The 24490-nt window shown below is 46.8% G+C and overlaps 1 protein-coding gene across 4 annotated transcripts in view; it reads right to left on the bottom strand.

The window, feature by feature from the left end:
- The window catches only part of ANKS1B (ankyrin repeat and sterile alpha motif domain containing 1B), a 168271-nt gene that overhangs the window by 9250 nt on the left and 134531 nt on the right, over positions 1–24490 (bottom strand). For all 4 annotated transcript variants that reach the window (XM_075344279.1, XM_075344280.1, XM_075344281.1 and 1 more), the window contains 2 exons: positions 7762–7848; positions 2357–2494 (listed from right to left, as the gene is read on the bottom strand). In XM_075344279.1, the coding sequence (XP_075200394.1) occupies positions 2357–2494; positions 7762–7848 (225 nt within the window). The remainder of the gene's footprint in view (positions 1–2356; positions 2495–7761; positions 7849–24490) is intronic.

The raw sequence follows: 24490 nt of genomic DNA, 5'->3' as shown, positions 1-24490 counted from the left end.
TTCTACTTCTTTATCTAACTGAATGAACTTGCATGTTGATATTCTTCCACCCTTCTCATCAGAAGACATTACTGTTTAGGTCTTAACTTCAGTGGTTAGCCTGGACGTCTCTGTGAAATGCTTCCAGGTCCATCTTTATTAAATTTTTACATCACTTTTGGTTCAATATCTGACTGATAAGTAAAGCTTTACTGATCTTCTTCTAACCTTCACCTTTCCTGTGTAAAGAAATTATTTTTTTTCTCAGGACTTGTGACATTTCTCTTCCATGTGGTATCATTGCTTATAATTTGAATTTAAAAAGGATTTTCTTTGTTAAATAATGCCTCTATATAGTCAAATGTCTACTGGACACCTGTTTAACTAATAATTAGACTTATCTATGGATTAATTCTTGTTAATTAAAATTTTGAAGTCTAAACTTTAGCTCTGGTTCTAAAACTTCCATTGGGGTTTACACATTTTTTTGCAACATGAGCTCAAATGATTTTGTTAGAAAAATTACTTTTTTGAGGTTTGCAATCAATGGCCGATATTTGTGGGAGTATTCTGTAGTATGGTGTCCGAAAAAAAAAATGTTGATCCTTAACAGGTTTTCTGACAAATTTATTTATGCTAAGCATTTATTTATGCTGAGCGCTGTATGTATACAGGTCTTGTGACCTTTCTCTTCCTTGTGGTGCCATTGCTTATAATTTGAATTTAAAAAGGGTTTTCTTTGTTAAGTAATGCCTTTATATAGTCAAATATCTACTGGACACCTGTTTAATTAATAATTGGACTTATGTATGGTTGAATTATTGTTGCTTAAAATTTTGTAGTCTAGACTTTATCTTTGGTTCTAAAACGTCCATTGGGGTTTACACATTTTTGCAACATGAGCTTAAATGATTTTGTTAGGAAAATTACTTTTTTGAAGTTTGCAATCAATGGCTGATATTTGTGGGAGTATTCTGTAGTATGGTGTTGTGAATGTTAGTTATGTTTTGGCTGCTGGGAGGCTCCCTCTGGTGGCCAGGAATGGTTTGGACTTAGACCAGGTGTGTTGTGCAATGGGCGTTTCCTTTGCTAACTCTCTGCTTAGTTAAATCCTGGTCTGATAGCAGGCTATGCCGGATGTCAGTTGTTCTTTGTATCACCAGCCTGCTTCATTCTGCTCCACACCACATCTACCCCAGATAAGTGCTTGCTCTTTATTTATTGTTTGGTTCTATTGCTCTTATCTGGGTTTGTCTTTTGCTGTGGTTGTTTTCAGTTTATTTGCATGCAGGGATTTTCCCCCTCAGTTGCTTGGCTGGGGAACTCCCTGCAGTTCAGTTTGGAGTATAGATCCTTTAAGTCCATGTGTTTGTGGCTTGTTGAATTTGTTATGATTCTTGTTTTCTGTTCATTGGTATGACAAGAGCACCTGGTATAGGACGGAGTTCAGATCGTGCGATCTGAGGGCCTTTCTGTACTATCAGGAATTTGGAATTTTGTAGGGTTTTTCTCTGGCCACCATTAGCCCCTTTCCTGTCCTTTCCTATTTTAGTCAGTGGGGGCCTCACCTTTTTGCTAATCCTGTCATCTATCTGTGTATTGTGTTTTTCCTATATCACCGCAGTCTTTGAATGTGGGGGGCTTGCTATTCTTTGTCTATTTTCTGAGGCAGAGAGTTATTCATCTTTCCTTCCTTTAGGATAGTTAGTTCTCCGGCTGGGTTCGCAGTGCACAGGATGTTAGTTCACCCCTCGGCTACTTCTAGTTGTGATGGTTAGTAAGGGGATGGCGGCCAGATTAGTTGCCAATGCTCTTGTCACCTTTTACCAATGATTTGTGGTGGTCTTCCATGGTTCCGGATCATAACAGTATGGTGTCCCAAAAAAATATTGATCCTTAAAAAGGTTTTCTGACAAATCTGTTGGGATGCATTTATTTATGCTGAGCGATGAATGTATACAGGTCTTGTGACATTTCTCTTCCTTGTGGTGCCATTGCTTACAATTTGAATTGGAAAAGGGTTTTCTTTGTTAAGTAATGCCTTTATGTAGTCAAATGTCTACTGGATACCTGTTTAACTTATCTATGGATTAATTATTTTTTATTAAAATTTTGAAGTCTAAACTTTAGCTTTGCTTCAAAGACCTCCATTGGGGCTTACACATATTTGCAACATGACCTTTGTGGGAGCATTCTGCAGTATGGTGTCCTATAGAAAATGGTGATCCTTAAAAGGTTTTCTGACAAATCTGTTGGGTGCATTCATTATGCCGAGCGCTGTATGTATATATACATACATACATACATAGTATATTTACATATATATATATCTTGATTATCAAATGGTCAAATTATTAAAAAGAAGCTCAGCACTAACCACATCAAAAGCTGTGAAAACATGACAATAATGGAGGTTAGATTTCAAGTCTTTTGTGATATATGCAAAGGTAGAGAGGTCTTCGGGATCCTGGGCAGCACATGATATATTGCGGATTTCATGTTCAGCGATAATCCCCTGTGGAATATAAAATAAAATTAATTTCCATATTTTCATACACGCTCCCAAATCCTAATGTAAAACACAGAAAAACATATGTATACAAGATAAAGATTAATGATGCCGATGTAGAGGGATGTCCCAGGGGCTTATTGTAATGCAAATGTCTCCTTCTTTGGTAGCATATGCATGCATTGTGGTTGTAATATCAACTATTTTACACTACTTGTGGGCCGGTTGTGAGTCTCCAGTGGGGAAATAAAAATAAGCATTTACTATAAGTTGATCCTCCTGTGTGCACCCATAAAATAATAGCGGGGTGATGCGGTGGCCACTGGCACTGTTCTGCAGGCGTCTAGTGATACACAAAGTCTTCGCTATGTTCCAAGGTTTGTTGAATGTCAGCCAACAGCAATTAGTTCTAGGCACCCCCATACACATGACCGGTTTCATGGGCATACACGTGGTTATAATAAAGAGAGGGGAATAAGTCACATGCCAGATACCTTTGGTGACTTACTTTCCTAAGAATATAATAGATTGGACATATTGAATTCTAGTATGCCCCTTCTTACCATAACACTGGAAGTCCTTTTTGGAGTCTGCACACAATTATATACGTCAGTCTGTAATGTCCAATCTGTCGTCCCCGTGCTCTCCTACCGCCCTCTTCCGGTGGGGAGGTTGGTTGGTTTTAATTGCGGAAAAATTGCGGCACCAGACACAAGTCATGGACAAGTGTGGTGCTCTAAAATGATCACGGAGTGTCAGTGGACCAGGGTTCCTAGACAGGCCCTTAGGCTAGGGGGGCTCTAACTATCCCTAATCCTAGAGATTAATGGTGAAGGTGTCTGGACCGCCTTCTTTGTTCTACTTCTAGCAAGCCCTGATGTTATACCCCCACTCTCCCACCACAGGGGAGGACCAGGACAGGAGTGGTTAAACCCACAGATATAGGCAAATGCGGAAACCGAAAAACTCTATCACATAGCTAGCACAGACAGAGATATAAGACAATACGTAATAAGGAGGAAATAAAGAGAAGCGAGGAAATAACCATTCCACAAGAGGATTTCCACAACACAACAAGCAGCATGCAATAAATCAGCAATAAATGGAAAAAAACCGCATCACGGACTGGTTTAGCAAAAGCTATAGTCGGCATGGCAAGATAGGCTCCACCGTCTTAAAAAGGCAGGGAGTAACTGTGATAGGTCTCCCACAACAAGTGATCAAAAAAGTAACCAGCAGGCTACCATAAATTAACTTCTGCAAGCCCGGTCAATATTGAGCTTACAGCTGGTCGATGCCCGAGTGTTATGATTCAGGAACCGAGGAGGATCCAAAAATGCAGAATCCCAAATAGTAACAGAGTGGCTGGAACCTTAACAGACTGCAGACCTAATCCTGACACACAACTAGAAGTAGCCGTGGGACAAGCCTACGATGACCTAGTCGTCTCGACACAGCCGGAGAACTAAATACTCTTACAGATAGAGATATAAGAAAGCTAATCTGCCTCAGAGCAGTCCCCAAAAATAAATAGATAGCCCCCCCCCCATGTAAAGGCTACTGTGATATAGAAAAACACAATACAAAGCTAGAAAATACAGATTCAGCAAAGGTGAGGCCCAAACTATCTTTATAGGAAAGGATAGGAAAGAGCAACTGTCTGCAACCGTAAAAAACCCTAATAAATACCAGCACTTCTGATATAGAAGAATCCTGAGGTCACACAACCTCTCCCCCACTGAATCAGCACTCAAATGTTACTGGGATCCAAAAACACTAATACAGATGAGGGACTGAATTAATACCAAGCATGACAAACACAATACCTTGCAGAATCATGGAGCTAAGTATACAGACACTCCCAGCAGGGAATGATCCCATTCCACCAAGAACTCCACACAGACAAAATAGGAATCAAGCATTAGTATTAAGCAGAAAAAAACAACAAGAAAGTGGAAAACAAACAGCAGAAGTACCAAGACCACTTATCTGAGAGGAGTTCTGGTTGTGAGCAGGGCTGGTTACAGAATTTCCTTAACGTACAAAAGACCATTGAGCACCGGCAAGTAACAAAAGAAAACTACACAGTTATATAGTCCCAGTCTGACCCTGATTGCCAATCCTCTGCAGGTGTGTGACTTTCATTCCACAAATCAACTGAACTGCCAGCACTGACCACAAGAGGGAGCCCCAAACTGGAAAACGTATACACAACACCCGAGCCAGTCTGTGTAACTCATAAGCATCAGAGAAGGCAAAATGTGGAGTGTCAGATGTCGCCATGACACTCGGCAATTTTAGAGCCAAACACTGTTTGACAAAAATATTAAATATCAATCTCATTATGACCCGTCTTACAGTGCCACCATATTTCATATTTATTGTCTTGGTGTTAGACATCCATCATCACAATAAATGCCATTTGGGAAATCTGAATATTCTTCTGTTTTGATGCAGAGATTCTATGTCCCGGGAGGGAACGTTTCCGTGACTCACAACTTGCAGGGTATAAAGCAGATTTGGAGTTCGGCTTGTGTACAAGCATTTGTATGCCGCCTGTAATCGGCTCAGTGTGACTCTCCCTCACCTTGAGTGGCTCAGTGAAGCATTTACGCAATGACAAATTATTTTCTATTCCCTGTATGCACTAGGCGCGTCAGTGCTCTGAAGCCTAATGAAGCGTATTGGGGATCTGTGGGTATTGTGATAATGCTTTAACCTCATTATGAATAATAATATTGTAGCGCGGTGTAGCTCATTCATTATAGAGAAAACCCAAGGTGGGTGCCAAAGGACAGTAACGAGACACTCGTTTTGGCCTTTTCAATATTATTGAAGGGATTGACTTATCTCAACAATCTTTTTCCATATTCCCCTTTAAGATATATTCATTAAGGTCTGTGACCCCCTATGGGGACCAGAGTTGGCATGTTATCCAATTCAATGACCATATGTAATGCCCCATTTTCCCTGTAGAGGCCACTGCAGGAGAAATAAGAGGCCTCATATTCTCTATGTGGCGGAGGTCTCAGACGCAAGATCTATACCCATTGGATGATCAAAAGGATTAAACCTGTTTGGATGAGAGCACCATTTCATCTTTGGGACTCAACCGGCCAAATATAAGGGAGGTTTCCACACACAAGTACACAACCTGCTCCATTAAATGTTACCTAACATCATTAGGTTTTGAGACTTGTAGCCACTGTTTTGGTGTGGATCTGGGTCATAAGACCTTGGCGATCACTCAAAGGAAGGGGCAGAAATGTCCTATTTATCCTTGTTCCGTGTATAAACTTGTAATGCCTGGTCCCGATCCCAGCGTGGTATCCCCACGCATCCCCGCTCCCAGGCCCCGGCGGGGGCGCCCTCCTTCTCACCTGCCCAGTCCCAGCACGGTATTCACACACATCCCTACTCCCAGGCTCCGACAGGAGCGTCTTCCCTCTCACCAGCCTCGCGGCTCCACCGCCTCCTCTCCTTCCCCGGGGTCTGCCGCATCGTCCTCCTGCTGTCAGGCCACGCGCTGGGCTTCTGTGAGTACCTGTAGAGTGCGCGCGCGGCCAAGCCCCCTTTCTTAAAGGGCCAGTGTCCCATTACCTGGAAGTAATCTCAGAGGTCACCTATTGCCAAAAGTATTTAATACCGCCTCCCACTACAAAAGGTGCCTGAGTAACGTTGACAGTTAGTGCATTGCTAGTTCTCAGGTGCCCGTATGTTACTGTGTCTAGCCCTGCGATATGACTTTATTTGAATAAATGTTGTGGGGGGGTTTTGTTCAAGAATAAATGTGGATTGTTGTTCATGGAAAAAAATAAGACATTTCCTGAAAATAAACGCCAGAGCAAAAAATAATATAAGACCCTGTCTTATTTTTGGGGAAACATGGTAGTTACATACCATGAGTGGCAATGCCATTCTAGTCTCTTTCCATCCCTTTCAAATTTAAATACTTTTCTAAAGTACAATAGTTCAGAATATTTGATAATCTGGGTCGTCTGCAGGTTGCACACCCGTTAATTTTAAGATGGAGTAGAATACAAGAAGAATTCAATTGCTACAGCCCTTTACTTCCTCTCTGCTAATGTCAGGTAAAAGGTTAGATAAAGTGATCGAGACGAAAAGTAAAGGAATAATTTAAATATTGATCTCTAACTTGGAATTCATTTGTTTGTGAGACTCTACATATAACATGCTTGCTAATAAAATCCTGTGATTACAGCAGCCTCCAGCAAACTATACGAGTGTACAGTACAGGCCTTCATGGTAAAATAGCTGCTAGGACACCACTGCTAAGGACAGGCAACAAGCAGAAGAGACTTGTTTGGGCTAAAGAACACAAGGAATGGACATTAGACCAGTGGAAATCTGTGCTTGGGTCTGATGAGTCCAAATTTGAGATCTTTGGATCCAACCACCGTGTCCTTGTAGGAAAGATGAACGGATAGACTCTACATGCCTGGTTCCCATCGTGAAGCATGGAGGAGGAGGTGTGACGGTGTGGGGGTGCTTTGCTGGTGACACTGTTGGGGATTTATTCAAAATTGAAGGCATACTGAACCAGCATGGCTACCACAGCATCTTGCAGCGGCGTGCTATTCCATCCGGTTTGCATTTAGTTGGACCATCTTTTTTTTGTAACAGGACAATGACCCCAAACACACCTCCAGGCTGTGTAAGGGCTATTTGACTAAGAAGGAGAGTGATGGGGTGCTACGCCAGATGACCTGGTCTCCACAGTCACCAGACCTGAACCCAATCGAGATGGTTTGGGGTGAGCTGGACCACAGAGTGAAGGCAAAAGGGCCAACAAGTGCTAAGCATCTCTGGGAACTCCTTCAAGACTGTTGGAAAACCATTTCCGGTGACTACCTCTTGAAGCTCATCAAGAGAATGCCAAGAGTGTGCAAAGCAGTAATCAAAGCAAAAGGTGGCTACTTTGATGAACCTAGAATAGAAGACATATTTTCACTTGTTTCACACTTTTTTGTTAAGTATTTCATTCCACATGTGTTAATTCATAGTTTTGATGCCTTCAATGTGAATCTACAATTTTTAGAAACATGAAAATAAAGAAAAGTCTTCGAATGAGAAGGTGTGTCCAAACTTTTGGTCTGTACTGTATATACAGAGACAATCGTACAAACTTATGACAAAAATCTATTAGGGCCAGGAGTCAGCTCCAATGTATCTGTAACATGGCAAAAAAAACAATAAAAACATCCATCTCGTGAATTCGAAAGAAGGAAAGAAAAAAGAAATATGAATCTCACCTTATTAGCAGCATCCATAAACTTCACTCCTTTGTAAGAAACTGATAGAATAATTGTAGGAACCTTCTTCATCTGTTCTGTTGATTTCTAAGGATGCAAAAAATGAAGGTTAAATTTTGTAGTAAAATGTACGGGATAATAGTAAGAGTTTAGAATGTGCATATTAGCATTTTTAACCCCATCACCAATGAATGGATGACCTATGGTGTATTGGAAAAGATGAGAATAACCAAAGCGCATACAACTATAGGGATTCATTGTCTACACAGCAAGTCAGGTTTGATATTCCAGTGGTTCAGATAATAACTTGTTAATGAAAGATGAGTGGATCAATCTGTGGAGAATCAAGTTTGAGTCAAATTTCCGGAAATTCATGGTTTCATGTCAAGGGGAAGAGCAATTTGAATAAACAGGAAGGGAGACACAGACAGATCGTCCTGCTTCTGCTTTTTTTTAAAGGGGAATTCTAGATGAAAAGACATTGACTCAAAGACAAAACTACAGTGACATCAAGTGGAAACAAAAGTACAAGAGAAACGACTACACGACAAAGTAAAGACTGTCGCAATGTATTACCAATATAGAGATATGAGTCCAGTGGCCACCGGTACTTGACACGTGTTTTGCGCATGAACTTTGGCCATTTGAGCTCTGCTTCTTGATTAACAGGGGAAACCAGAGATTACATAGTGCAGCAATGCCTCTGTTTCCTCTATAAATCAAGAAGTGGGAGCAGCATCAGCGCTGAGAAGTGGAGAACTGAGGACCGCAAGTGCACAGATTCGCCCACCAGCGCTATGATGTTGAGTAACTTCTTAAAGAGAAGCCATGAGGCGAGAAGTCAGTCTGAAGTCAAAAGCCAAGAGGGTATGTCAAAGACAAAAGGATGACAAATGGATAGTCAGGGACAAAGTTCAGGGACTAATAACTAAGGTCAGAGTGCGTCAAAGGTAAAAGGGGTAATCCAAGCGAGCAGTCAAAAGGTAAATCCAAGATCAGGAAACAAAGATCAGATTATCATAATACAGATCAAACACACCACTGTGAAAATGTCACAAGTCTGTCACGACTTGATGTGATCTTGGGGGGATCCGGGATTGGAAGGTCAAAGCGAATAGTTGATGACAGATCCTCTTTAGTGTCCGCTCGTTGTTTACCCTGAGTTAGAGCTTAGCTAATTCCATCCAGTGCTGAAGGAGTTACGGGTTCTAATTCTGCTATGATTTAACAGATAGTTGTAATCTCAGTTGCAGCCACTCCCTCCTACTATAAATATCCAGTCCTCACTTTGTCAGCTATAGTTCATGCTATGCTGTCCATGCTGAAGGAGCCAGTCTCTGGAAGAGCTTAGGTGTTTGTTAATGTTGCAGCTTAGAAGTTTCCTGTTTGAGGAGCTATGAGATTCTATTTGTTGTGTCTTTCCTTTCTTGTTTGTCTTACCCACCTCGTGTTGTCTTATTGCAGTGGGGAGACTAGCGTTTTGCTGGCCTTCATACTAGGCTGGGTGAGTTCAGGGCTAGCGAGGGGCTAGGCACGTGATGGTGTATGGGGGAAGGACATATCTAGAGACATTAGGGAGTGCAGGATTCAGCTTCAGGTGAGTATTAGGAGGTGACCCCACTCCCCTCTCCATAGCACCAGAGCCTCTTGCACCCGGTATGACACCTGCAGTCACAACATGACAGCTAAGCTACAACTGGCAGTGGTCTGACCACTGCCAGCCAACTAAATAGCCAGGTAATAACCCTGAATGGGTGACACCTGAAGTAAACCCTGCAGTCCCAGCCAGATAGGGCAGCTAGGCTGTCAATCTCAATACCGACAGCCCAGGACTCAGAATGGGCAACTGGGCTGTCACTCACCATACTGACAAATCAACATGCCATTGATCGTATAGGGCAGCTGAGCTGTCACTCACAGCATCCATAGGACAATGAGTGTTGGAATCGTGATAGGCGCCCTTGCAAACTTAATCTGTATATGGTTAAAACATTAAATTTTGGGGCAACAAAGCCATTAATAACAGCATTATAAAGATAGAAATGTCTTTTCCTTGTCCTGTGGTGCACTACCTCAAGTTTCCTAGCCACATTCTTACCGATAGGTACACTTTAAATATATTATTACTCAAACTGGGAACCACAACTTGTTTTTAGGCTAACTATAGTCCTGTGATTACAGCAGCATTGACTCAACAACCTTTAGGATTATACTAACATAGGGGAGGGGATTCGTAACAATGTGAAGGAGCAATCTAGCAGAAAACAGGAGCCAGAGACAGGCTACAGCGCCAACGTATCTGTAAAAAGGCAGACGACGACAACAACATCCTCTTAGGCTGCTTTCACACCTCCGGTTTTAGCAGAGCCGGCCAATCCGGCTCTAAAACCTATGCAACGGATGCGGCAACGATATCGCCTCCTTTGCATAAGTTTTTGACATGCGGTCTGTCCAGTTTTTGCCGCTTGTGGCACGCTACTGAGCATGCGCAGTGGAAAAAAACGCATGCGGCGGCCGGATGCGGTGTTTGCCGCATAGGCATGTATTGCAAATCGCGCAGCATCGACAGGATGCAGCGCAATGCGGGTTTTTTTGCCGGACAAAAAAACATGCCAGGCAACGTTCCATCCGGCTGCCGAATCGGCTAAGGCTACTTTCACACATCCGGTTTTTGCTCTGCAGCACAATACGGCGCTCTGCAGAAAAACCGCAACTGTTTTTTTCCGCCGGTTGCGGGGTTTTTTGCATAGACTTACATTAGTGCCGTATTGTGCTGCATGGGCTTGCGGTCGGTCCAGTTTTTGCCGCATGCGGCAGATTTAGCTGATGCCGCGGATAGAACGTTCCCTGGCACGTTTTTTGCTCCGGCAAAAAAACCGCATCACGCCGCATCCGGCTGCTGCGGCGCATTTTTCAATGCATGCCTATGGACGCCGGATGCGGCGCGATGCGAAAAAAACGCATCCGGCCGCCGCTTGCGGTTTCTTCCACTGCGCATGCTCAGTAGCATGCCGCAACCGGAAAAAAACGGACGGGCCGCATGTAAAAACTTGTGCAAAGGATGCGGTGTTTTCGCCGCATCCGTTGCATAGGTTTCACAGCCGGATTGAGCCGCAGTGCTCAAACCGGATGTGTGAAAGTAGCCTAAATCTGCTGCATGCAGCAAAAACCGGACCGAACGCAAGCCCATGCGTCACAATCCGGCACTAATGAAAATCTATGCAAAAAAAACGCAACCGGCGGCAAAAAAAAATGGTTGTGGTTTTTCTGCAAAGAACCGGATTGTGCCGCACAGCAAAAAACGGATGTGTGAAAGCAGCCTTAATGAATCAGGAATAAGAAGAGGTCGGCAGCGCTGTCAGAAGACAACCGAAGACAAACGCTCCACTAAGGTTTTGTAAATGGGGATGTAAAGGCACAGGGACATTTTCAGTTCTATGTTTTCTTCATACTATGCAGGTGTAAATTGCTTGTCTAACGTTCTGCAGGTTATGGTTAAAATCTATTCCCTCACATTGGTACCTTCCCCGGTGGGACACAATCTAATTTGCCTGACTTAAATATACACGCACATATTCTATTTCAATAAGAACCCAATTATCTGAGAATGATATTTTTGGAATTTGGGAGTATTAGGGTATGAATAATATAAAATTTTGCACTGCTATGTCTGAGGGCCATTGAGTGTTCTACAGGAGCTTTTCAGTGCCAAAATAATGTTAATAAATTTGCACCCCTTTTATTGAGGATATATTCTACACCCAGAGGACACCATTCAGTCCTTGACTCTCAGAAAAGGACTACTCCTTAAGGCTGCTTTACATGCAGTGACATCGCTAGCAATGTCGCTCGTGAAAGCACCCGCCCCCATCGTTTGTGCATCATGGGCAAGTCGCTGCCCATGGAGTACAAAATCGCTAGTATCCGTCACACGTACTTATCTTCCTAGCAACGTCGCTGTGGCCGGAGAACAGCCTCTTTTCTAAGGGGGTGGTTCGTGCGGCGTCACAGCGACGTCACACGGCAGGCGTCCAATAGAAGCGGAGGGGCGGGGAGCAGCCGCATGAAAGTCATGCCCACCTCATGGCCAGAGGACACAGGTACGGTGTTGTTCGTCGTTCCTGGGGTGTTACACGTAGCGATGTGTGCTGCCTCAGGAACGACAAACAACCTGCGCCCAAAATCAGCAACGACATTTGGGAAATGGACGACGTGTCAACAATCAACGATTTGGTGAGTATTTAGCATCATTAGCGGTCGATCTTACGTGTCACACGCAACGGCGTCGCTAATGAGGCCGGATATGCATCACAAATTCCGTGACCCCCAACGACATCTCGTTAGCGATGTCGTTGCGTGTAAAGCTCCCTTTATACAATCGATTTGCTAAGGTATCTGTAATGCTACCATCAGGGGGCGCAGGTACACAGGAGAGATGTAGAGCTCCTAGGTGTAATGCGGCATCTGCCCACTAGATGTCACCAGTATCTAGATGGGGAGGTAGCAGAATGGTTGTACACACTGAGAGTCAGAGCCGGGAGGTCACGTCAGTGCAAAGAAGGACGAGGAGCTGAAGTCACATTGAAGCCTAAGGTCAGTAGCCGGGAGGTAATGTCAGGTACAGATGGGGAGCAGAACCGTAGTGAGAGAGCAAGCTGAGGTCAGAAGCCAAAAGGGAACGTAAGTACAAAAGGGGGAAGCGGGACTGGTGGAACAAGATAAGCAAAGGGTCAGGAAGTCATGGAGCACAGACAAGACAGACAGAGCAGAGGACAGGGAGAGGAGTCGGGGTAGCGGCACGAGGAGCAGAACAAACTCAAGCGCACACTGCAGAGCAGGAACTATCACTGGCAAAGTTCCGGTGGAAACAACCCACAGATAAAGCAAGGCGATTACCGGAATGAGGCACCAAACAAGCCCTGCCCACCGGCAAGGACTTGGGGAATACAAACAACTAAGCAATAGACAAAACCCAAAGGCTCTGCAAGGAGCAGAGCCAAGGGTGAATTGTGACAGTATCGTTGGCTACCAAAATGAATTGGTAGTTAAGAATTGTATGCATCTGGCAGATGGTCCTTAAATAAAGGACTCCTCTTCAGCTACAGTAGTCAGCACATTGGGTCTTGCCACCATTGAGAATTCTGGCCTAGCCTAGTACTTACCAACATCAGTGTTGGTAGGCATAGGAAAAACTCCTGTCCCACCCAGGACTGTTTAATTTCGCTCAATGTTTAAATAAACTCCCCCATTTTCTACCCACGGCAGCTCCAAATTTGCCAGGGTTGTATCTGAAACATACTGGACTTTTGGCAACTATAGGTCTTGACAGTGCCAATGTGAAGACCATGTGTGCAGAAGTCCCTAAAGTTGAAGACGAGCATGGGAGTAAGGAAGGTGCATATAAGTTAGACTTAGGGTATTAGGACCAAGTTAAGATGCCGAGTCTGTACATTGTTACGGCCGGCCTGGCAGTGACTGTTACGGCCGAGACGGGAATGTGGAGCCACTGAGCTACGGAGCCCGGGCTTATCCTTGAGGGCCAAGCCTAAGAGCTTACTGGGTATTCACCAGAGCCTCAGATAGTGAGGTTGGACTTGGCTGCCGATACACACCAATTACCACTTCAGGACAGTCTCCAGGGCCGCAGTAGTTGACCTGAACAATTGCAGGCAAGGAGTCGGAGCCACAGGCAGGAGTCTGGACTGGCAACAGTTGAGGAGTTGGACCCGCGTGCGGAACAGGTGCAGGAACAGACTTGGATAGAGAACAGACTACGAGTACAGTTACAGACAGGTCGTATTGGATCAGATTCTAGTATAAACAGGACGGCTGGTACAGGCAGGACCTCAAACAAAATGGGTACAGGTACTAAGCACGTACTGTAACACAGGCTGGACAGGAATTGGAACACAGGCTGGGATACAGGTTAAAGTACTGGCAGGGTCATAGGTAAAGAGACAGGAACACGGAGCTGACAATGCAGCTAGTATGCACGGGACAGACTAGAAACTAACATTGAACAGGCACCTCCCAGAAGGGAAGGGTGCCTTAAAAAACTGAAGCTCCCAGCAAAAGGCTGGGGAAGACTATTGAGTCTTCACCACTTTTCTAGCAAAAAAAAAACCTTTGATGGATACCGACTCACCCCCCTTACAGACCCCTCACCTCCCATACAGCCCCCTCACCCCCCATACAGCCCCCTCAACCCGCATACAGACCCCTCACCCCCCATACAGCCCCCTCATCCCCCATACAGCCCCCTCACCCCCCATACAGCCCCCTCAACCCGTATACAGACCCTTCACCCCCCATACAGCCCCCTCACCCCCATACTGACCCGTGACATTTTAGGAATCCCGTATATAGGCACCAAAATGGACCCGTTTAGTAAGTGCAAAGTAAAAAGGAATCCTCTAACTCCTCCCCAAACCGAGTCATAAAACTAAATTTTAATTACTTTTTAATTTCCAAATTCAATTTATAAAAGAGGAACGCTAGAGCAATTTTCAGTATCTCCATTAAAAATATAAATTCTCCTGTTCAGTAATTATTCCTTTCTTTTGCGGCACATCAGCACAGTATATTCTCCTAAGTGAAACAATCCAAATCAATTTAGAAGTGTTACGTACACCTATTCATAGTCCCCCATTACTATCATTTGCTGTGTCTATGGTCACAGCGACATCTGGGATTGCAGTTATATCAGATAGCTGCAGTCTATCCAGTATCATTTTGAGATAATAAAGATGCGGAATATTAAAAACTATTATGCCTCCCGGACATATTTCACCAACTAGCGACGTCTTGAGGGTTAGAGGCAAATGATATGCAAGATCAGTATGTGTATCCTTCTATACTCAGCTATTTCTTCAAGGTATGGGGTCTGAATTAATTTAGGGGTCTGATCTGGGGACTGCAATAGTTTAGAGGTCTGGTCTGCGGTCAAAATTAATGTAGGGATCTGATCTGAGGTCTAAATTTATAAAGGGGTATAATCTGGAGTTTGATATAACTTTGGTGTAGCTTCCTCCCCCGCTGCCCAGTGGTCATCCACATGTGCTCCTGCTTCCTCCCCCTCCCAGGGCCTGTGCAGGTCTCAGGTCTCCCAGGAGTGTGCTTATGGCACACTCGTGCGCACCTGTTTTGCTCTTAAAAGGACTGGTGCGCCATTTCCTTGAATTGCTGAGAGGCACTAAGTATTTAAGACACCTTCCCATTAGGGGAGGTGACTTTGAAATGTCCTTAGTCAGTCAGTCTTCAGTCTGCTAGCTAGTTGTCAGGTTCCAGTGCTCCTGTCCCGTCACCTGTTTTTGAGTCTGTCTTCCCATACCTGTCTGTCCCTGTCCTGCCCATCATACCTGTCCATACCCGCACCCGCTCGCCTGTCTGCCTCAGCCATCCCACCTGTATCTGCCTGCACCTGTGCCTATGTAGTGGGTGGGCCTACCCCCTACCAGTACCAGCGTAGTTTACCCGGAATTGTAATTATTAAAAATGTTGATTTTTATTATTGTATGTTGTGTTAGGGCACCCCCTAGTGGCCGGGTGGGACGGCTGTTGCCACCGGGGAAGGAGGAGTCGGCTGGATGTCTAGGGAAGGCCTGTGTGTGTGGAGTGAGAAGGGATCCGGGACAGCAGTGTGTGACCATCGGTGGCAGTGTGTGAGCGGAACACCAGGGGACGCCGGAGCAACGGAGGGGAACGTAACCTCAAGGTCTGAATCCGCTGGTGTGGGTCCGGTGTGTGCTTGACCTAGGAGTGGGAGCCCGGAGAAGCGGAGTACCCAGGGCATATCCCCACCAGAGGGTGCGTTTGGGCAGGTTGTCCCCAGCTCCACAGAAAGTGCCGGATTCTGCTGACCGGATTGTTTTGTGCCAATAAATGTCATCTTTTATTATAACCAGCTTTTGCCTGAAGACTGTTTGTGCACCATCCGGTGAAGACGTCGTCACACACTGTCCCACCAAGCCAGTCCCCGACCTTGTAGTAGTGATGGAGCCAGGGGTAAGCCTTGAAGCAACGAAGGCCACGACTACAGAGCCAGGGGCTCCCCTGGCCCATCACTTCATGTGGCGTAGTCGGCAGGATGCGAATCCCCTGCCAGGGACCCAAGAAACTGGAGATCAAGTGGTGCCTGGGGCACAGGATCTCGACAACGGGAGAAGATTTCCAGTCCCCTGGTGGGAAGAAGACACGGTGCCCGTAGCGTTGGACCGGGCACCAGATGGCGGCAGGAGGGCCGTTATCTGTGAAGAGGAAGAAAAGGCGCGAAAAGTTGGCGCCGAAAGAAGAGCCTGGGGCTGGCCGGTGCCGAAGAAGAGGTACAGAGTACTCCGCCCACAGAGGGGAGGCGCCAGTCCCAGGGCATTGAGGAAGACATACGAAGTGGGCGGTATTCGGAAGAAAAAGAAGTACCGCCGCGGAGGAGTCAAAATGATGCGTGAGGCTGGGGGAGGAATCTGTTTAAGAGCGGGAAACCAAGCCCCGCCTCCTCTCTCCTCAGTCTCAACTTTGACACCGCCGCCATTGTTAGGACAACGATCGGAGATGGAGACTTCAGGACAACCCGAAGAACTTACCACCACCATGGCTCTGGTCAGCCTAGGCCGGGGCCGTCCCAAGTTTGCTGCCGCAAGCGAGACATCCTTAGTAGACCTTCCGACCGGGCCGGGAGGTTCCACGCGTCCCGAGAAGGTGACCTGGAAGACCACTTGGGATGCGAAGACCGGAGGTACGATTACGGAGGTCCGGGCAACGTATGCCACCCAGCCACCAGTGAGAGACCGGATTCCGGGGATCACGTATTCCCCTTGGGAGACACCACAGCCTGGCGCCACCGCCGCCACACCCTCTGTCCCATCTGGGGAGCCGGCCGAAGTGCCTGACGAGCGGCTGGAGGTAGATCACCTGGGCTTCGTTTGGGATCCGGTAATCGTCCCGTCCTCCGTGCCGTACCCCAGAGCTCCGTCCCCGGTACCCGACCCTGTCCAAGAACGCCTGCTTGCCGAAACCATCGTCCGGGAAATGTTGTCCGGTCCCGGCGGTGAGGAGCTGGCCCTGCAATTCACCACCGGCATAGTGGTGAAGTTCAATCAGCAGGAGGGATACGGGTTCATCCGGGAAGCTCACACCGGGGACGACTACTTCTACAACCGGGTCCACCTGGATGTAGAGGGGCTGCCGAAACGTCGCCCCCGCTCTATCCCGGGGAGAAGGTGCAATTCTTGCCCGATGCGGGTAGCCGTGGCCTGTTCGCGGTGGGGGTCACGCGGATGCCGACCGCCCGGGAAGCGGCCCAGTGGCAGCAAGAGCTGGAGTGGGAGGAGCAACAGGAACGGCGCCGGAGCCACCCAAAACCGGTACCGACCGCGGCCTCCCATTCCAGGCGCACCTTGGCAGCTGCACTGGAAGTACCATCTGGCCCGACCGCTGACCCGGAGAGGGTTCCCGCGGTGGTAGCGGTGAATCAGAGTGTGACCAACAAACCGGTCATAGTCCTGGACGTGCCGCAACCCACGCCACAACCACCCCGGGGAGCGACGCCATCACCCCCGCCGGGAGCTGAAGAAGCTGTGCCAGCAGAGCCACCTTTTGCCCCCGTGTCCTTCCGGAGGATCCGCCGCCAACCGGGGCAGTCCCTGGGTGCCTACATACAGGCACAGGCGGAGGAGTGGAAGCGGTCCTGGCCTCCGGAATAGATCTCTGCAGATATCCTGGTTGAAGACCGGTATTGTTCCTAGACCGGCAGAAGTTGAAGTTCCAAAGAGTTAAAAAGTTTTATTTGCCGTCTGCGCATCACCCAGAGACCGGGAGCGCTGTTGCGCCTCCGGGCGCCATCTAAGACCGGGAGCGCTGCTGAGCCTCCGGGCGCCATCTAAGACCGGGAGCGCTGCTGAGCCTCCGGGCGCCATCTAAGACCGGGAGCGCTGTTGAGCCTCCGGGCGCCATCTAGAGACCGGGAGCGCTGCTGAGCTGTCGCGCCCTGGACTGGTGTCTCTTTTGTGGACGGGCCGCAGGTGATGGACTGGACTGGAGTTTGTCACCATGATGTTTATGGTTTTTACAGTTAAATGTTTTAAACAGAGCCTTGCCGGGAGGCTCGGATTTTAAGAGGGGAGGCATGTAGTGGGTGGGCCTACCCCCTACCAGTACCAGCGTAGTTTACCCGGAATTGTAATTATTAAAAATGTTGATTTTTATTATTGTATGTTGTGTTAGGGCACCCCCTAGTGGCCGGGTGGGACGGCTGTTGCCACCGGGGAAGGAGGAGTCGGCTGGATGTCTAGGGAAGGCCTGTGTGTGTGGAGTGAGAAGGGATCCGGGACAGCAGTGTGTGACCATCGGTGGCAGTGTGTGAGCGGAACACCAGGGGACGCCGGAGCAACGGAGGGGAACGTAACCTCAAGGTCTGAATCCGCTGGTGTGGGTCCGGTGTGTGCTTGACCTAGGAGTGGGAGCCCGGAGAAGCGGAGTACCCAGGGCATATCCCCACCAGAGGGTGCGTTTGGGCAGGTTGTCCCCAGCTCCACAGAAAGTGCCGGATTCTGCTGACCGGATTGTTTTGTGCCAATAAATGTCATCTTTTATTATAACCAGCTTTTGCCTGAAGACTGTTTGTGCACCATCCGGTGAAGACGTCGTCACACACTGTCCCACCAAGCCAGTCCCCGACCTTGTAGTAGTGATGGAGCCAGGGGTAAGCCTTGAAGCAACGAAGGCCACGACTACAGAGCCAGGGGCTCCCCTGGCCCATCACTTCACCTATACCGGAGTTCATCACCTATACTGGAGTTAGCTGCCACAGTCCCGTTCACTTCCCTGGGAGTGGTACCTGGCATCCACCTTAGTTAAACCCTTCCCACTAGAGGGTAAGCCGGGCAACGGCCATGAGCTTTATATTATGGGTTCGTTTGGGTTCTGCAAAATGTAGAGGTCTGGTCTTCGGTCTAAATTGATGTAGGGGACTGGGGTCTGAGTGAATGAATGGTCCATCTGGGGTCCAGTAAATATTTAGTTCTTTAGAGTGGGGATAGGGTTATTTAGAGGACTTTGGACTAACTTTGAGGCCTGATCTTGGATCTAAATTAATTTACTGGTTTGATCTTAGGTCTAAATGACTTTACTGGTCTGATCTAGGGTCTAAATAAATGTAGGCAATCTGATCAAGGGTCAATAATTATTTAGGGCTCTGGATTCATGGTAGGTCTGAATTGGACGTCTAGATTTATTTATGGGACTGGGGTATGAATTAATTTAAAGACCTTATCTGGGGTCTGAAATAATTTACTGCACTGTTATGTGTAATGTGTCGCCCAGGGATAACGGGGATTCAGATCCGGGCCACGGGGTCGCTTCTGTGGGTATCACGGTGGCGTGACCCGGTCTGTAATCCCAGGCTCCACAATAAAAGGGGGATTAGGTAGGGGGAATTGTCCGTGACGCCACCTGTGGGTTGCGGTGATAAGGTGGTGGCACCGCCGCTGCCTCTGGGGACCGTGCCCGGGACTGATGGTGTGGGGCAGCAAGGTGGGATCCCCTCCACGGGTAGAGGAGTTGTAGTCCCGGGGACCAATTGGGAGTGGTGGTTTGGGGAGTGACGGGTGCAGTTCTCGGCTTGGACCGGGTGGTGCAGGAGTACTCACAGTATAAAGCAATAACTGACACGAGTCCAGAAATTAACCAAGGTGCTGGTAACTGGTGCCCACGTCCAGCTGCTGTGAGGACGGGTCCCACACCCGTGTGTGTAATTCAGGTGCTCTTTCCTGCCCAAGGTCTGTGTCTGCTTTGCACACTGGTCTGGACTGGGTCCCAACAGCTGGCACCAGGGGGGCCCACTACCCTCTCCCGGTCCACTTCGGGTCCCACAAGCGGCTGGCCTATTCCTGAGGCCCTGAGTACCACTTTCCCCAGCCCCACACAGGGGCTGCTTCCAGACTCCTCTCCTCCTGCAGACTGACTTCAGCTCACACTCTGCTCTGCTCTTTCTAAGGTCCTCTTTCCCCCCTCCCATTTTCCTGGGGAGGGGGTGAGTGGGGCCTGATTGGCTAGTGTGTGTTTTTGTGGGAAACTCACCAAGGGAGTGTGAGATCTGCACCAAAAACATGGATGTAGACCTCTGTGACACCCTGGTTTTGCCAGAGTGGCACATGTAACGCCCACACTGGTGTCCCTGCACTGTCCCGCCCCTCTCCCTCGGCAGGGGTATAAATTGACTCATCCATTTATCCATCCTGCGGTGGCCGCTCCGTTCCCTTCCTGTGCTGCGGTCTCTCGGAGGTTGCATTCTCATGGCAGACTTCCTGCTTCTGTTCTAGGAAATCATATGCGGCCACGCCCACTTTCTTAAAGGGCCAGTGTACCCTTAACCCGGAAGTACCTCGCAGATCATCTGAAAGGAAGCAGGTACTTAAGGCACCTCTGCCCTATGTGAGGTGCCTGGGCAAGGAGTCTAATTCATTGCTAGTTCTCAGGTCCCCTAGCACTGTGCTGCTGCTGTTACATTGTGCTAATTCTGTTGCTGATATCTGTTTGTATTGCAGTGTGCTGCTGCCATTATAGCTAACCTGCCGCTGCTGTTGTGAGCCATCACACCGGCTGCCGACAACAATACCCGCTGCCATGAAGTATCGTCACCAGTTGCTGCTGCCGCATCCATCTACCTGTCCATTCACCCATCTCAGATGGAAACTCGACAATGGCTGCTGCTGTAGTCTATCCAAGAGACCATCGCTCCCGTACCGGGCCAGCCGTCGCAGTACCAGTCTTCCCGAGTGGCACCCGGACTCACACCTGTAGCATAACACCCTCAACATAAGGTGCTCTGGTGAAAAACAGGTGTAGGTTTGCAGTTAAGCCTCTCTGGGTTTTCTGTGTGCTGTGGTCCAGTGGGTTCGCTAAAATCTCTGCTCGCCCGGCGAGCATAACATTATGGGGTCCAAATTATTTTGGAGGGTCTGATATCTGAAACTATTTAGAGATCTGAATGTATTTTTCTTGTATTAGAGACGAGAGTCTAAAGAGGTCTCACAAACTTTGCAGTCATTGGGAGAAGTCGTCATGGTGGTCTGGGCAAGATGAAGAAGAAAAAAGTGTCTATAATCACCTGTTGCACTTTTATTTTTCTTCTTATTTTATATCAAGTACTACGATAAAATATTCTGATTCCAACATGACAACCATTACAACATTTACCTTTACATAATTAAAAGTAAAAGTAAAAAAAGAGCAAAAAATAAATTCTCCTAGCGGTGCACAAAGACGAATTGTATTCAGAGTGGAGCTGCATCTTTAGTGCGCAAGGACTAATCAAGATCATTTGTCTGAATTAATCTTTTGAAAAGAAAAAACGATCTCTCCGGGGTTTTGTAATACGGGATGTCACCTGCTTAAACCTCCAGCGAGTCCTGTTTCTATTCAATCTCTGGCTTTAATAAACCCACCGGATGCTTTTCCCTCAAAGGAGCGAAGAATGAAAGTAATAGTGTACGGCTCTATAATGAAAATCAATGCGTTTATAGTGCTTTGAAAGAAAAGGGCCTGCGCTTGAACCCCCGTTTGGGAATTGTCATGAGATACATTGATTTTTTTTTTTATTATGCCGCAGCGGCCAATTGTCTCCATTTCTCAAAGTCACCGGAGTACTGAGGCTGCTCTTCACTTCTGTCTATCCGTAAGAGTGGCGAGTGGCTCTGTATGCATTATGTAAGAGATAGACGTCTGTATAATATAACTTTATAATGGGACAAGACAGTGTATAAAAGCTGACTGTTCCTTTATGTTCATACCTGTGAGGGGAAAAAAGCCATAGGTGGCCTCACACTGGACATCAACCATTGCATGCCCAACAGGGGCTGACCCATAAACAGAAATACTCTTTAGCTGCGTAGACCATATAACTAGGCCAGTGGTTTGCAACCATAGAGGTAGTGTCCTTTAGCACCCCTGGGGAAAAGGGATCCTCCCCCCCATCCACTAAGCTGGGTTTTCCTGGGGCCTGCAGTACCACTGGATGACTGTAGGTGGCATGTTTCTTCCAGCTGAAGTTAACACCTTTCAGCTACAGCCAATGGGAAGACACCACACCCTTCTTATTTTCCCTCCTGTCTGCTGGTAGCTGCCAGATATAGTCTTGTATTATACTGCTTGTCTCTGGTTAGCACCCTGCTCCTGAACTTCTGACTCCCGTGTATTGACCCCTGCCTATTCTGACTACTCTCCTGCCTGCCGTGCTTTGTACTTCATTGCCATCTCCAGTTTTTACCTCTGCCTGCTCTCTGACTACTCTCCTGCCTGCTGTGTATTCTACTTCACTGCCATCTCCGGTTTTGACCTCTGCCTGCTCTCTGACTACTCTCCTGCCTGCTGTGTATTCTACTTCACTGCCATCTCCGGTTTTGACCTCTGCCTGCTCTCTGACTACTCTCCTGCCTGCTGTGTATTCTACTTCACTGCCATCTCCAGTTTTGACCTCTGCCTGATTTTCTGACTATGCTCCTGCCTGCTGATTTTGTCCCTTTTTGTACCTCCTGGTTTGAACCCTGCTTGATGACTACTCTTTCCTGCATTGCGGCCTTCTGTCTCTGGACTTTGTTGTAATTAAAGATCCCTGTATAGGGGTTAAAGAGTTTTGGGGTTCTTGGGATCATGCTGCGTGGGCGGCTAGTCTCTAGTCTGTCTGTGACAGCCATCCTGAGTCTGTGGTCCCAGGCAGACGTCTCATTAACTAGGCCCGTGGTTTGCAAACCATAGAAGGGGCCTTTGGTGCCTCTGGGCAAAGGGAACCCAATTTCGGCGGGTCTGGCCGGACTTAAAAAAAAGCAGTAGGTTGCCTCAGACTGGACATCAAGCATTGCATACCCAACAGGGCTGACCCATTCATATTAGAAATACTCTTTTTGGTAGTTGGTTGCATGGACCACATAACTAGGCCAACCAAAGCATAGATGAAGTGTCCTTTGGCACCCCTGGGGAAAGAGGACCCATTTTAAGATGTCCAGTGATAAGAACCTTTACGATGAATTCACGCAAACACATATTACGGTCAACAGACAGACCATAATGCTGACACCCAGTGCAGGTCTCCTGACTAGAGATGGGCAAACCATCGGGTCTTGCGACTTAAGAAAAAAAAGTAGTAGGTAGCCTCAGACTGGACATCAACCATTGTATTCCCAACAGGGGCTGACCCATTATTATCAGAAATACTCTTTTTGGTAGTTAGCTGCATTGACCACATAACTATGCCAGTAGTTACCAAACCATAGAATAACTGTCCTTTAGTGCCCCTGGGGAAAGGGGACCCATTTTAGGATGTCCAGTGATAAGAACCTTTACGATGAATTCACGCAACCACATACTACGTTCAACAGACGGACCATATTGCTCAAACCTCCTTACTAGAGATGGGTGAACCCACAGATTTTTGGTTTTGGGTTCGGGTTTGCAAACCATAGAAGGAGTGTCCTTTGGCACCTGTGAGGAAAGGGAACCCATTTTAGGATGTCTAGTGATAAGAACCTTTATGCCAAATTCACACAACCACATATTAAGGTCACCACACAGACCATAATGCTCAGACCTAGAGCAGGTCTCCTGACTAGAGATGAGCAAACCCGCAAATGTTTAGGTTCGGCGGTTCCAGCCGGACTTAAAAAAAAGTAGTAGGTAGTCTCAGACTGGACATCAACCATTGCTGCCCAACAAGGGTTTACCTATTATTATTAGAAATACTATTTTTGGAAGTTAGCTACGTAGACCACATAACTAGGCCAAACAAATCATAGAAGTGTCCTTGGCACCCCTGGGGAACGGGGACCCATTTTAGGATGTCCAGTGATAAGAACCTTTACGCTGAATGCACACAATTACATATTATAGTCAACGTACGGACCATAATGCTCACAACTAGTGCAGATCTCCTCATCCAAACCCAGAGCCTCTTATATGCCTACAAGACAATTAGTTCAAGCCCGGATATCGATTGTGCTGGTGTTTCTGGTCATCGGACAAATAATATTAGCAATATGTGCAGTTATAATACAGATGTAAAAATGTGCCGGTACTACATTTGTGTGAAACCGGTTCTAACAATTTGGGAAGTAGAAAATATACTTTAATAATGAAAAAAGATACTTGTCAACTTTCTTGAAAAGTCCATGATAAGGGGAAGATCTCAAGGAATTGCCCATGGAAAGATGGGAAATCTCTCAAAACCCTTCTGAAGACAAAACTAATTGGTTTCTTATATACATGAGGCTGGGATGCTCCACCATTGGATGGAGGCTTGGTATCCAAATGGACAATCAAGTAGTGGGTACAATAAGCCATGGAAGAGGCTTGATTTGAAGAAACGTTGGTGTTTTTTTGCCAGGGCAAACAATTCAGGAGATATGTGAAAAAAGAATGATGCCCTCCGGTGTGCTAAAGAACCAAGTGACCAATATTCAAGAAGTCCGTTTTCTGGCAACTTCTAGTTGCACACAGTTTATCTTAGATGGATAATAGAAGAATTAATTTAAAGTGACTTACAAAAAGAAAAAATCCAACGATTAAAAATGTTCAAATTTGATAGATTTACATTAAAAATCTATAAAAAGATAAGTACAAAGATAAGTACTTGTAAGAAACAATGGGCTATAGAGGACAATACGAACAATTGGGATCCCTAATGTGTCCCTCAGTACACCCTGTTTAGACATGTCCCTACCTAAAAGGGGTGACATAGGAGTGA

Source organism: Anomaloglossus baeobatrachus, chromosome 4, assembly GCF_048569485.1.
Source record: "Anomaloglossus baeobatrachus isolate aAnoBae1 chromosome 4, aAnoBae1.hap1, whole genome shotgun sequence".
NCBI lineage: Eukaryota > Metazoa > Chordata > Amphibia > Anura > Aromobatidae > Anomaloglossus > Anomaloglossus baeobatrachus.
This window is presented reverse-complemented; position numbering and strand designations above follow the sequence as displayed.